The sequence below is a fragment of the Ischnura elegans genome, chromosome 10 (genome assembly GCF_921293095.1).
Source record: "Ischnura elegans chromosome 10, ioIscEleg1.1, whole genome shotgun sequence".
Taxonomy (NCBI): domain Eukaryota; kingdom Metazoa; phylum Arthropoda; class Insecta; order Odonata; family Coenagrionidae; genus Ischnura; species Ischnura elegans.
Genome location: NC_060255.1, coordinates 38,093,084 through 38,106,470, shown reverse-complemented (window position 1 = coordinate 38,106,470; position 13,387 = coordinate 38,093,084). Strand labels below are relative to the sequence as shown.

General features: G+C 38.4%; 2 protein-coding genes across 2 annotated transcripts; both read right to left on the bottom strand.

Annotated features, from left to right (window-relative positions):
* Nucleotides 1-2,133: 2,133 nt before the first annotated feature.
* LOC124167356 lies at nt 2,134-3,173 on the bottom strand. Its single transcript, XM_046545363.1, has 2 exons — nt 3,056-3,173; nt 2,134-2,846 (listed from the first exon to the last, which is right to left on the bottom strand). The coding sequence occupies exons 1-2, from the start codon at nt 3,163-3,165 to the stop codon at nt 2,207-2,209; spliced, it is 750 nt and encodes a 249-aa protein (XP_046401319.1). The 5' UTR covers nt 3,166-3,173; the 3' UTR covers nt 2,134-2,206.
* Nucleotides 3,174-4,383: 1,210 nt separating this feature from the next.
* On the bottom strand, nt 4,384-6,409 carry LOC124166417 (piggyBac transposable element-derived protein 4-like). The gene is made up of 2 exons (XM_046543949.1): nt 6,048-6,409; nt 4,384-5,888 (listed from the first exon to the last, which is right to left on the bottom strand). Exons 1-2 carry the CDS (start codon nt 6,232-6,234, stop codon nt 4,384-4,386), a joined length of 1,692 nt encoding a protein of 563 aa, XP_046399905.1. The 5' UTR covers nt 6,235-6,409.
* Between the last annotated feature and the right edge of the window lie 6,978 nt (nt 6,410-13,387).

Here is a 13,387-nt window from a genome sequence, read left to right as displayed (position 1 = left end):
TTGCGACGGTGGACTGCTAGTAAGGAGCACTCTTAGTACTACCTTCTCCTTGCTTTTGAGCAATCACAGGCACTTCCGATGACCATGTTGTGGTGATTGGAGTCTCTTCGGAATCTGGAAAATTGTTGCGAACAATTTTGTCAACCATGCCGAAAAGGAAATGCATTTTGGCCAATCTTTATGATATAAATTAACATTGAGATCCTCAGCTATAATTAGGTTTGCTTTGGGATTAGCTTTGTTCATTACAGTTTTAATCAAATTGTCAAGTTCCTATAAGAAAAGGCCTAAAGGTATGGGCTTAGGAGGCACGGTAAATTGATACTATTGTAAGATATAAGTTAACAACATCAGCGTAAGAACCTTCATGTACAAAGTCTTCATTTAACGGTTTAAAGTCTTCTATGGCTTTAATATCAAAATTACATCTCTCTTTGATGAGGATACACGATTCTCCTCTTTTCCCATGGCTTTTAGAATAACTAGCTGCAACCTTGTACCCATTAATAATAGAGGGCGTCACGTGTTAAGAATCTTACAGATTCTTAACGTAAGCCCCAGACACAAGGGAACTCCGATCGTCTGTCACTAGCTGGATGAGGGAAACTCCACAAAACAAGAATAATCAGCAGTCAGAGAAACAATTGACACAAAATTACGAGTCATGTTCAATCAAAATGTATTCCAAGTAGACGTATTCAAAATCAAAATTATTACAAAAATCAACGATGATTACTAATAATCTCATAAGAAATATTATCAATAATTTGAAAAGCTAAGTATAAAGCTGTTTGCCTGCCAGCACCAAAAATGATTTTTTGAGAAATCACTCTCTGTCGACCGATGTGTTCGCCGTGACCGCCCATTAGCAAGATGCTGCCCGAGCCTCGAACAGTGGCAGAGAGGAGGAAGTCTTGCAAAGGAGTGGGGGAATACAGCGATGTCAAACTTAGCTGCATCGGTATAAACTCCCGGTGGGCGCCCGTGTTGACTTGCACCTCTGGAACACTTCTAGTCATCCACGCAGGGGTTGGTGGAGAACAGCGTACCGCCTGGTTTCTTCTCCTCTATCTCCTGGGTTGGAGACATGACCAAGTGGTGTGATAGCAGAAATAGTGCATGGTTATTTAGGTATCTTTGAACATTACTTCCACTCATTAGTGCAATCTAATTGTCTTGATAAACTTTGAGGAGTACAGTTGACAGAATTTTGTTTGATAAAACTATTAAAGGTGCGTTGTCACTGGTGCGGCCAGAGCGATAGTCGTTGAACGATTATCGGTGGACGATCATCGCCGAGCGATGATCGTTGCAGTGGTCATTGTCACTGATGCGATTAATAAACATTAGTTCAGTTGAGGTTTGACTGTTGCTAAGTGAAGTACTGAATGATGAGTTTAAAGAAACGGCTACTGAGTTATTTGTTAGTTGAAGATTTAGAAGATGAAGATATTTTAGAAATGTTAAGTGTACCACGACTTAACACACATAATATATTCACAAAGAGAACGGAAGAAGGTTACTTCAAAATATTAATAAACAATCATTTGCAAGCTGATGAGAGAATGTTTTCTGAGTTCTTTAGACTTTCCAAAGTTCAGTTTCAGTTTGTGTCTAGTTTAATCAATGAGGACCTTAAGAAGTTGTCTTCAAACTACATTCCATATCCAATCACAGGAGATGAGAAGTTAGCTCTTACGTTAAGGTAGGATATATTTTTTATTCTTATTTAATTTTTGTAAAGCAATGATTTTTTAGAATGATTATAAAAACCCATATATTGTAATAGGAAAAGGTTCAAGTAGAGCTTTTGTTTAAGGAGTGAGAGTATAAAGGTTTTATGCTTCGGTTAGGTTTAAATACATCTTTGCATATAAAAACCCAGCCGCATCATGTTGGATTATTTAATTGCAAAGATTACCTAATACACCTGAAATTCAAGAATATTTCATAATGTATGGGACCAGCAAAGGAGGGAAGGTTGAACAAGGGAAAGTAAATTCATTAACTGAGATTGCTCATTTTGAAAATAACACAATTTTATTAACACAAGAATAAACAAGCAGACGCATAAGTTCTGTTCTGGTGTTCAAAATGATAAGTAAAAGTAATTTTAAGAAAAATAAACCTGATGTGAGATATAAACTCCGATAAAATAATTATCAAATACACTTAGTCTCTTTAAATCAAATTAAGTCTCAATAAACTAACTCATGAAGTTAGTGAACATTGGAGATTTTCCACTGGGCATATTGTATGGATCCATAATTGTTGTACTCTGATCATACTGCTGGGTAGATAAAGTTTGCCCACCACACTGCTGAGTTTGGCCATATTGGGACGTTGATGACATTAAACTGGCATCAGAAGACGAAGGCGAAGAGATCATAAACATTTGGTTATTTGCAGATGTTCCCTGACGTGACGCCCACATATCGGATTCTATATTTGAAATTAAAGTTAATGTTTCCAACTTAGCTCGCTGTTGCAAGCTAGGGGGCATCTTTTGAACAGTTTTTGCAATGCTTTTAAAAAATAAAGTTATATCGTCTGTTTCTTCATCCTTCTCAAGCAGATTCTTGATCATTGTATCTCTCTCTTTGGAGCGTTTTTCGATTGCAAAACAAACTTTATCGCGGAAAGTAGTTTTCTTTGGCAGAGTAGTTTCGTTCTTAGACAAGACTTCTTTGGTGGACACTTGTTTCGGAGGCACAGGCTGAGGCGAGGATCGAGCTGCTGCATCTGTTTGCATTTCTTGCTCAATTTCAGATACATCGAAAGGAACTGAGTCATCATTTTCGTCATAAGCACTCCCTTCGTTGTCCTCGGTGATGTTGCAGAAGCTTCTGAAAACAAATAAAAAATACTAGGTAACCTGTTGCTCGTAATAAAAGATTTAATAATGAAAACATAAACTGCTAGGCCTTTACAGTTTACAGTTGGCCCAAAGTATCTGTGCGCGTGGAAGGTACACTACTAACCAGAATAAAACATATTCTCAATACAAATATTGATATACCATCAACGTTAACCCTTAGTATATTATTTAACTTACTTTCGTTTAACATCCGCAGAATGGAGGAAAGCAAGTTGTTCTTGTAACTGCCACTTCTTCCCTTTTTTACATGGTGGGGCCTCAGAACCAGTTTTGTTGTTTTCTCGCATCTTCCTGTCATGTGTATCTTTAATATTTCTCCAACGTTTCTTGCAGTCAGCAACTGAAAAAGACAAATATTTTTATGCAAGTTTCCTTTTAGATGCATAATTTAGATAGTATGTCATAGTTACAAAATAGTTGTAATTACAAAATTACTAAGAAATTTAACGTTACTTCTTGTTTTTTCCCGATTCTTGGCTACTGGAGAGTCATATCACTTTAAGATTTCAGTACAGGATTTCAGTTAGTGAAATAAGCCGTATTATAAAACAAACTCTGGCTGTTTTGAAGGAGAAGCTAGTGCCACTGTTTTTACCAAACATTTCTAAAGAAGGACTGGAAGAGAAGTCTAACGAATATTATGTCAAATGGAATTTCCCAAACTGCATCGGAACCATCGACGGAAAACACGTACGAATCAGGTGTCCTATGAAGTCTTCCTCTTTGTACTACAATTACAAAGGGTTCTTTTCTATAGTATTGCTTGCAGTTGTTGATGCTAACTACAAGTTTGTTTATTGATGTCGGCTCCTACGGGAAAGAGGGAGATAGCGGGATTTTTGAAAAATCTACCTTGGGGAAAGCGTTTTTCAATGGCACTCTACTTCCACCTCCACGAAGGCTTCCAAACAGTCAACTTTTGCTGCCACATGTGTTGATAGGAGATGACGCATTCAAGCTACATCCTAATATGATGAAACCTTACCAAAAAGAAGATGCTCTTGCAAACAATATTAACACTTAGCATGCCGGCCCAAAAACTGCAGGTCATTCCCTGTGTGCCGGCCGTTTTTGCTATTTTTCAAAAATCTATTACAAAGTAAGCACTCAACTCATGATAATGTTACTTACCTCATTTGAAAGCTCTTGATTTCTTCTTTCAAAAATATTGCATTTTTTAGCTTTTACTTTTCAATATATTTTTTATGTTGTTGTTGGAAAAAGAACTGTTTTTGAGTTTTCCAAAAATTTGACCAAATACTAGTATGCTCATATGATTTATTTTTAAGGTTCAGCATTGAAAAAAAGCTTTATACAACAATAAAAAACACAATTAAAATATCATTTTCCCAAAAAGTACATTTGAAACTACTCAAAGTGGAGCAGAAAAAAATTTTTTAGAGTGAAAAATTTTGAAGCATGGCTCCACACACAGAGCTAGTTTGCACTCTGAACACCAGTAAGAAGTGTCTTTTCTTTTCGCTTTTCCACTTTCTTTTTTACCTCTAGCAGAGCAAACTTTGCACATTTTCTGTATTCTTGTCTTTCCTGGAGGGATTGGAATTTTTTTCTAGGAAGTGATTCCCAGTAGAAAGCCTACCGAGCTGGCCTCCGCAAGAACCCTGTCGTGGAGAATCCCCCTCACAAATTGGCAGCTCAGTACAAAGAAGTTTCATGAACTGAGTTACTGACATCTTCTTTCCCTTTACCTTATTATGCAGAATACATGCATTCACTACACTCATGAGAAGACAATGAAAAGTGAGTTTCTTCCCCCACTTCACAGTTTTGTGGTCAAATACCCCATATGACATCAACTGGTCTGTTAGGTCAACACCAGCCTTATTTTGGTTATAATCTAGAACACAAGCAGGCTTTGTTTTTTCAGTGCCCCTTTTTGTTTGATATGTTATCATTTGAGCAGTGTGCCTTGTACTCAGCATGTACACTGGGCGTTTGTCTTTCCAGCATATGGCTAGAAGATTTTCAGACCTACGAAAAATTTGTTCCCCTTTTTGAAGAATTAGATTTTTCCATTCTCTTGGCAAACCCCTCCTATTCTTCATTACTGTACCTACAAGAGCTGTGCCAATTTTTTCAAGTTCTCTTGCTAGTTCAGGACTTGTATAGAATCTGTCAGTGTACAAGGTACGGCCAGCTCCAGATAAGCTGCCTAATAAATTAGTAACAATATTGATTACAACATTGCTCTGGCCACAAAATACACTAAAATTCCAGACGTAACCAGAGTCGGCTTCCGAAAGCATATACAATTTTATCCCATATTTATTGGGCTTTTGAGGCATGTATTGCTTGAATTGCAGCCTACCTCTAAATGCGCACATACCCTCATCTATAGTTATTTTTTCTCCAGGCAGATAGGCCTGCTGAAAACGACGCTGAATATTATCAATCAGAGGTCGAACTTTATGGAGAGGATCATGACCTGGCTCCCCTCTCTTCTTGAACAAATAATTATCATTCAAGTGAAAGTTGGAAAGAATGAGTAGGAATCGGTTCCTGCTCATGACATTTGGGCAATAGTTACTTGCAACAGTAGGGTCTTTACTCCAGTGATCGATTAGTTGAGGTCTCTGGCTGATACTTTGGTGGAATATTATAGCTAAAAAATTTTTTATCTCTACTAGAGTAACAGTTTTCCACTCATTCATTCTAGATTTGACTGTCAAAGACTCAGAACTTCTCATTTTTCTCAACTTTTGACGTGCATATAAATTAGTCTGTTGTTTGAACATATCAATAAGTTCATTGTCAACAAAATACGAAAAAAGGTCCAGCACAGAACTATTTACATCTAGTTGGAAATCATCTGTCACTCCACTTATATCATTGAAAACATCCAAAGTCGGTATAGCATCCACCTCATTCCATAATGCTCTAGGATCAGGTTGCTGGAGTCTGTTTCTGCTTTTAGAAGCACCAGCAAGATTTGCCGGTATGTTGTTGGTGATTACTGTTTGGTCCATGTCCTCATTTTCTGATTCCGAATCTGAACCAAAAATGAGTAAATGTATCGGTAAATGAGGAAAATAGTGACAAAAAACGTATGGACACAAACATAAAAAAATGTAAACAAATCCAACTGACCAAACATATATGTTTCACGTATATAGGTTAGGAATTTATGACGGCAAATTGCTCTACTAACCTTCATTATTTTGAAATTCCTGCAGAACATAGTCAGGATCATCATCAGAATTGTCACAAATAATATCTTCATCACTATTATCACCTTCTAATAAGGCTTGAATATCACAGTCCTTCAACTGGCGTGAATCCATTTGCATGCTGTGAATGTCGAAATGACAACAGACGAGCAGGTGGCTAGAAAGCATAATATTTCTGCATGCTTATGCCATCTATCGGCTTCAAATGGAACTAACTACACCAAGGAATGAACAGAGACACACGGATCACGTCTAGTGACGGAATTACTAATTTAAATGGTGTTGAAATGAGCATTCCGTCAATTGACGTGAAAAGCAGTTTTGGAGTTGTCTCATCATTCCGTCAATTGACGTGATCGGCACGCTAAGGCACGTTCAATTACCGGTTGTGCCGGTACCGGCTCGCAGAACCTCTGAAAACGCCTTTGGCATTTTGAGCCAGGTATTTCGAGTTTTTTATACTCCAATCAATCTACTCCCAGAAACTGTTGACAATGTCATAGTTGTCAGTTGTTGTTTGCACAACATGATGAGGGAAGGCTATCTCTCTCGTAGTGCAAGAGCGAACTACGAACTTGACCCAACCGAGGCCCTACCGACAGAAAATTTGATCCCCCTAAGAGCTACTGGTGGTTATGCAAACGTTAAGGGTTTCACCGTGAGGAGCACTTTTGCCTCATACTTTGTGGAAGAGGGGAAAGTAAGTTGGCAAGAATCAAGTGTACACAAAACAGACAGATCCTAAACCAACATGTCTTGAGAGTTTACGCTATTGGTTTATTAACGAAACAAACATTTAAATGTTCATTTTTATGTCTTAATAAAAAGGTTTTGATGTATTTTTGTTTCTTTACTATCACAGTTATTTCTTGTAAATTGAGTGATCACTTGGCATACCGCTGCGAGCCACTAAGGCCTACCTCCGAATTGTTAAATTCCTCTTTAGGTACTCTTGTCTAAGAAACTACTTAACCTATAGGTAAAAAAGGTATAAAAGGTATAGGTATAGGTATAAAATATCATCCAAAAATTGGTAAAAAAATCGCCCCTATTTGCTTCCCGATAGGAATAATTAAGTTTGGAGACCTCCAGATATAGAAAACGAGTATCATCAACTACAGTTATTTTTTATTGCTTTTTTAAATTTTGTAAGGCAAAAAATATGATATTTTCTGAAAGAAAGTATTCTAAAGTATAAAAAAGAGCATAATCAAACTGTGGGGGTTATTAGTTTGTTATATTAGTTAATTATGTGAAATACACTTACCTGATCTTCCAACTTCTTCAGATATAACCACCCAAACATTGTCTTTAGCCCTTTGGTCCTTATACTGGGGATTTCTCAGGTCATAAATCAAAGGGTGAGGAGAAATCGCCTCTACTAGTTTCTCGTCTTCCTCAGGTGTAAAATTTAATTTTAGAGCTGTTTTGGATGACATTGCACAAACACACTTACGCACTCAATCAAACTCGCATGTGCACCCCTCGAAAATCGGCCAACGACTGCGATTATGACTGCTCCAGCAGCAGACCCGTACGACTGCAGTCAGCGACTCTGGCGACAGTCGCGTCAGTGACAACGGCGCCATTGAAGACAATGCACAGCAGGCGCTCTACGATTATCGTCCAACGACTGTAGTTCAACGATTATCGTTCCAGCCGCACCAGTGACAACGCACCTTAAGTAATCAAGATTATTTATTAATAAATTTAAACGACCCATTGACCTTACCTTCTCCTCCGAGGTCTCCATCAATGATAACAAAATCCTCAGGGCCGCTGGGTGCTTCCATTAATCGATCACTATCCCCAACTGACAACAGATAGTGATCGTTCGATGGAATTGCCACTTCCAACTCTGGAATGGTGCCGTCTTTCGACGTGGATGGGCAAGGTCCTCCACCTGTACCCATCCGACATGCTTCCTCTGCTAGCACCCTTTTCCTCCTCATATTTATATTATCCGATGCCTTCCTCAATTGTCTACAGTTTCGCCAATTAAATGGAAAACAAAGAAACATTTCGTGAAGGATCTAACGGCTGAGTAATAACAATTTATAAGTTACACGAATAAAATAAAACCGAAATACATCATAAGATAAGCACAGTTGAACTGATTTACAGATCTTTTCCAGAACCGATCTCGTAGAAAGCGTTATATAGCAAAAACTATTCGATTATTAGATCATCCTATATGATGTCGACTTACCTGGCTTACACATCCATGATTATTAAAATCTTCAGTTATTTTCTGCCAACATCTTGCCTTGCTTAAAACGGACTGCATCCGAACGCTTACACTCAATTACGTCCTTGTACTTGACCACCAAATTGCACAAAATTTCCTGCTCCTTCCTGGCCATGCGCTCTGACTTTGCCATTTCTGTTTCTATTGTTGATATTGGCGGGTGTATCCGTAGCCACCGAGCCGAGCTGGAGGAGACTTTTATGATATGATGCGGTTGAGGGATCTCCTCGTCGAGCTAGGCCGGCTTCAAGCGAGGCCATCCTCAAGCTCAACTTTGAGGGGACTTTTATGAAACGGGCCTTAGTCTCCGAGCCTTTGAGTCGAAGGCCCTTTGCGCGAAAAACCTTACTGCGAGAAGTCCTTAGCGGGAGAAGTTCTGCGGATAAGTTCGGAGGAATTTCTGGGGGTTCCAGAAATTATTGGGTGGGGGTACTCTATAAAATGTCACTGGTATTTAAAATATTAATTTGTTCATGAGTGGAGAAGAGAGAATGAGTTAATATTGTATACAGCTACCTAGTGGAGCCTCCTGTAATGATTTATGCTCTGTAGTACATCCCATGCATCATATTTCACTCGGTCACTACCCATATGTTCCAATGATTTCTTAAAAATTGATAAGTCGGACACCAGAGATAACTTTTATAAAAATTTATTAACTAAAACTGACTAACACAAATGCAATACAAACGTTGGCCGGTTGCCATGTTCTCACACATTCGACACGAATATCAACCTTACACTTTCTTGCACGGTTTGGTGAATATGCTTCGACCACGTCAGCTTTCTGTCCATTTCCGCTCCTAGATATCGCGCGGAGTCGTTTCTCGGTATTCTTTTGTTTCCGTAGAATATGCGGGGTCCGACGCCGGCCTTGGGTCTCCTTGAGAATGCGATTTGAGAGCATTTCTCTGCGTTGACGGAAAGCTTCTAATCATCGGCCCATGCTTCATACGAATCTAAATGCGCTTGTAGCCAGTCAGCTGTTTTTTCGGGATCGGAGCCCTGGGCGAGGATAGTCGTATCGTCGGCATACATGAAGAGGTTGGTGTTGGGTGAGGTAGGAGTGTCATTTACAAAAAGGTTAAATAACGTAGGAGAGAGAATTGCGCCCTGAGGGACGCCGGAGGTGATGGGGTGAAAAGTTGATGCAGCGGAATCAATCTGAACGTAAAAAGAACGATCAGATGTAAAGGATTGAATGAGCTTAACCCCTTAACGTCCAAGGGACATATATGTCCCAAATTTTTGAAATTCTCTCAAATCCAATTGATACGGTCTATTATTGTATGGATTGGAATTATTGAAGAATAGGATCTTGGCTTCAGGTTTTATATTATTTTTTTGAGATCCTTTAGATATTGCACTTTTCACATTGTTATAAACTTTCACTTGAAATGCTGTTTACGAAACGGAAATTTGATATTTTATAAAAAATTAATGATGAGATGAATTGGAAAAGGACTTTCGGTTTATCCTTTATATGTATCTGGTCTGTGGAACTATAGCCAAAAACTTCGCATTTTTGCTTTAGTTTTGACAAAATTAGTGTTTTTATGCAATGGGACATATATGTCCCTATGGACCATAAGGGAGCCCCTATGGATTATAAGGGAGCGAGACTTGGTATTCTTTCATGAAAACTAGTATATAGTAACTGAATGGATAACGATGTTAGCACCCCCTGAACGGTAACTGAGGTTGAACACAATGCTCCACATATGGAGAAGGGTTTTAATTTTTGATTTTTTACTGTTCTGGATATGGAAACTTGTTTGCTGTGTCTCAAATAAGAAGTATTGTTTTCAAGTATTTCGACTGTCGCTGTATTATTATAAACTCCTCTCGGCATCATATTCGCTGGCAGAAGGGAAATGCCTTGTATTATATATATATATATATATATATATATATATATATATATTTCCATGTTTTATTTCATGGCGTAGATAGTATTACTATTAATAAAAGTCTAGACGTTGCCCCTTAGAAAAATAGATGTATGCTATTCTGACTTGCCGGCGCTGACCCCAACTATCCTCCGTGGTGCAGAACTTCTGCGCCATTCCAACGGGGGTAAAGACCCTCGAGGTTGTGGCTGTGTTCGCCTTCTAGAAGGCATACAGTGAATCTCGTGTTTTTTCTTACTTTGTAAGCGCTATGACGTAGTTTGGGAGAGACACATTCGACCAAATAACGCATTAGGCCTGGTATAAGGAGCGAGAAATAGAGGGAGGGTAAAAAAGTACATTGTAACAGGGGCTTGGGGTTCCTCTGAAGAAAAGGTACACCATACCGCTTTGCTGGTGCCGAATCCCCCCTTTCTTCTGTGTCAATAGTTCTCCTCCCACTCTAGTGGGACGGTCAAGGTTCTCGACTTTTAGTCTGCCCCTGCTGTGTTTTGATGCAGTTCTGTGCATAGAATACCTTCCTACGACGCAACAGCATCTGCTGGTTGAGTGATTCTCTTCGTGTTGCTGTGGCCTGATACTGAGAGTAACAAGGTGAGTAAATATACTTTAAGTATTTATCCCCTTTTGCGAATGTAGTTCATACATTTTACAATAATTGCGGTGCTAGTACGCTTGTGGACTGCTTCGTTGCAGTGGTTAGCCAACTGAATAGAATGCCGATAATTGATCGCTTATTCGCCGTATCTGACAATGCCATCGAGCATATTCTGCTTGCTGATGAGAGCGATGATGAAGACAATCTTCCGCTTGACGAAGAAGATTTAGGCTTCCTTGGTGAAGATTCTGATAACGTGGGCGTTGAAATAATCATCGAACGCCCAATTCCAGAATTATCACTTGCTGGTCCCTCTTCTACGCCGCAACCATTCTCATCTGTGAAATCAAAATTGATATCGACTTCTGTCCCACCTGCTATCATTTCAACTTTGCCAACACCTGACGACCCACCTGAAGCAAAACGAAGCAAACGCCATTCAAAAATAATCCCAAGCAAAGACATTAAATTCACCTGGAAGCCCCGTAAATCACATTTCCAAAAGAAAAAAATTGATTATGAATATGGAGCGGTAAACCTAGATGTAGACTTGAGTTTAGAACCCAGTGCTTATGATGTATTTAGGAAAGCTTGCGGTTTTGACGAACTGGTTTCTCTGATCGTTCAACAAAGTGAACTTTATATGAAACAAAAGGGGGTATCTTTTCATACCACTGCCGAAGAGATTAGCGCGTTTTTGGGGATGAATTTCGTGATGGGGTATCATGTGGTTCCGAGTTTTAGGGACTACTGGTCCTCTGATCCTGACATGCAAGTGCCGTACATTGCCAATATAATGTCCAGGAGGCGTTTTGAAGTCATTAGGAATGCTTTGCATTTAGCAAATAATGAGGATATGCTTCCTAGAAATCACCCCAATTATGATCGAGCTTTCAAAGTTCGGCCTCTGATTAAACATTTCAATCAATGCTTCCAGAACGCGCGGAAACCATCTAAACAGCAGTCTATAGATGAGCATATGATACGCTTCAAAGGTCACAACATCATGAAGCAGTATATTAAAAGTAAACCTATAAAGTGGGGTTTTAAGATGTGGTGCAGATGTGATTCAAATTCTGGCTATTTGTATCAATTTGACTTGTATACAGGAAAAAAAACTGACCCAGAGTATGGTCTTGGAGAGGGAGTTGTAACGTTGCTGAGTAAATCCCTTGAGTACTTGTGCTGCGAAATATATATTGACAATTTCTTCAACTCACCATTGCTTCAGTTGAGATTACTAGAAAAAAATATATACCTATGTGGCACGGCTCGAAGTGACAGAAAACATATGCCAAAAAACCTCAAGCCAGATAAAGAATTAAAACGTGGAGAAAGCCACATGCTATCAGCAAATGGTGTCACTTGCGTGAAATGGATGGACAACAGATGGACAACAGACACGCAATAATGTTGTCAAATTTCATTAATTCAAATAAGTCGAGCACTGTCTCCAGGAGACAACAAAAAATTGCAGAAAAGATACAAATTCCTTGTCCGGAGATAATAATAGCATATAACAAGTTCATGGGTGGGGTCGATCTAATGGATCAAAAAAAAATTACGTATGAAATTGACAGGAAAGCAAAAATTAAGTTCTACTTGAGAAATTTTTTCGATCTATTGGACATTGCAGTGAATAACGCACATTGTTTATACACGCAACTTAATGAGGGCGCAAATCCTGATTATAAGGCAATTTCGCCTCTTCAATACAGACAAATCATTGCGAGGTTCCTCATAGGAAACTATTCTAATAGAAAGAGAGGTGTCCCGGCTGGCCCTGTCCGTAGTAGTAGGAACAGTATGCCTGCACCACAGCCTGAACATAAATTGGTGAAAATGCCAAGCCGGAAAAGGTGCGCAGAATGCGCAAAAAATAAAATTGAAAATCGAACAGCAAATATGTGTGGAATATGCCATGTTTATTTGTGTTATACAACAGATAGAAATTGTTTTATCAGTTACCACTGTGTGTAGGGGGACACAGTCGCAAAAATGATGCATTATGTTTTTTTGTATTTTTGACATGTTTATCTATCAACAAAAATATGTATAAAACAATTTTCTTAATCTCATGAATAAGAACAATATAATGGAAATTTTAATATGTTGGATGTTGATTGATGCCCTGAAAAGCTTCTGAATTCTCATTTATTCTGTTTTTCTTTTTGTTTATTTATTATTTTTAATAATTTTTGGACGAAATTTATGTTGCAATAAGTATAAAATGTTAAGATTTAGAATAAGACTTTATTTAAAATACAGGATAACATAATTCACTCGCCAAAATTATGAAAATAAACCATTTCCTAATCAACACACATGATTTTTTCATTTTGAACGAATTTTACCCTTACCGTCCATAGGGACATATATGTCCCAGACGATATCTCATAAACTATTAGAGATATCACTTTGAAATTGATATTTTTGGAATCTACGCACCAATATTAGCCTAAAAACGCAATTTTTGTTTTAAAATTATGGCTACATTTCTTATGGACCTTAAAGGGTTAAGGAGGTAGAGTGGAATCGGGAGTTGGGATAGTTTATGTATTAAGC

Coding starts and splice junctions, on each gene's coding strand:
- LOC124167356 (XM_046545363.1), bottom strand. CDS start 3,165: ATGCGAGAAAACAACAAAACTGGTTCTGAGGCCCCACCATGTAAAAAA. Junction 2,847..3,055: donor TCTGCGGATGTTAAACGAAA/GTAAGTTAAATA, acceptor ATTTGTTTTCAG/AAGCTTCTGCAACATCACCG.
- LOC124166417 (XM_046543949.1), bottom strand. CDS start 6,234: ATGCTTTCTAGCCACCTGCTCGTCTGTTGTCATTTCGACATTCACAGC. Junction 5,889..6,047: donor GGAATTTCAAAATAATGAAG/GTTAGTAGAGCA, acceptor TTTTTGGTTCAG/ATTCGGAATCAGAAAATGAG.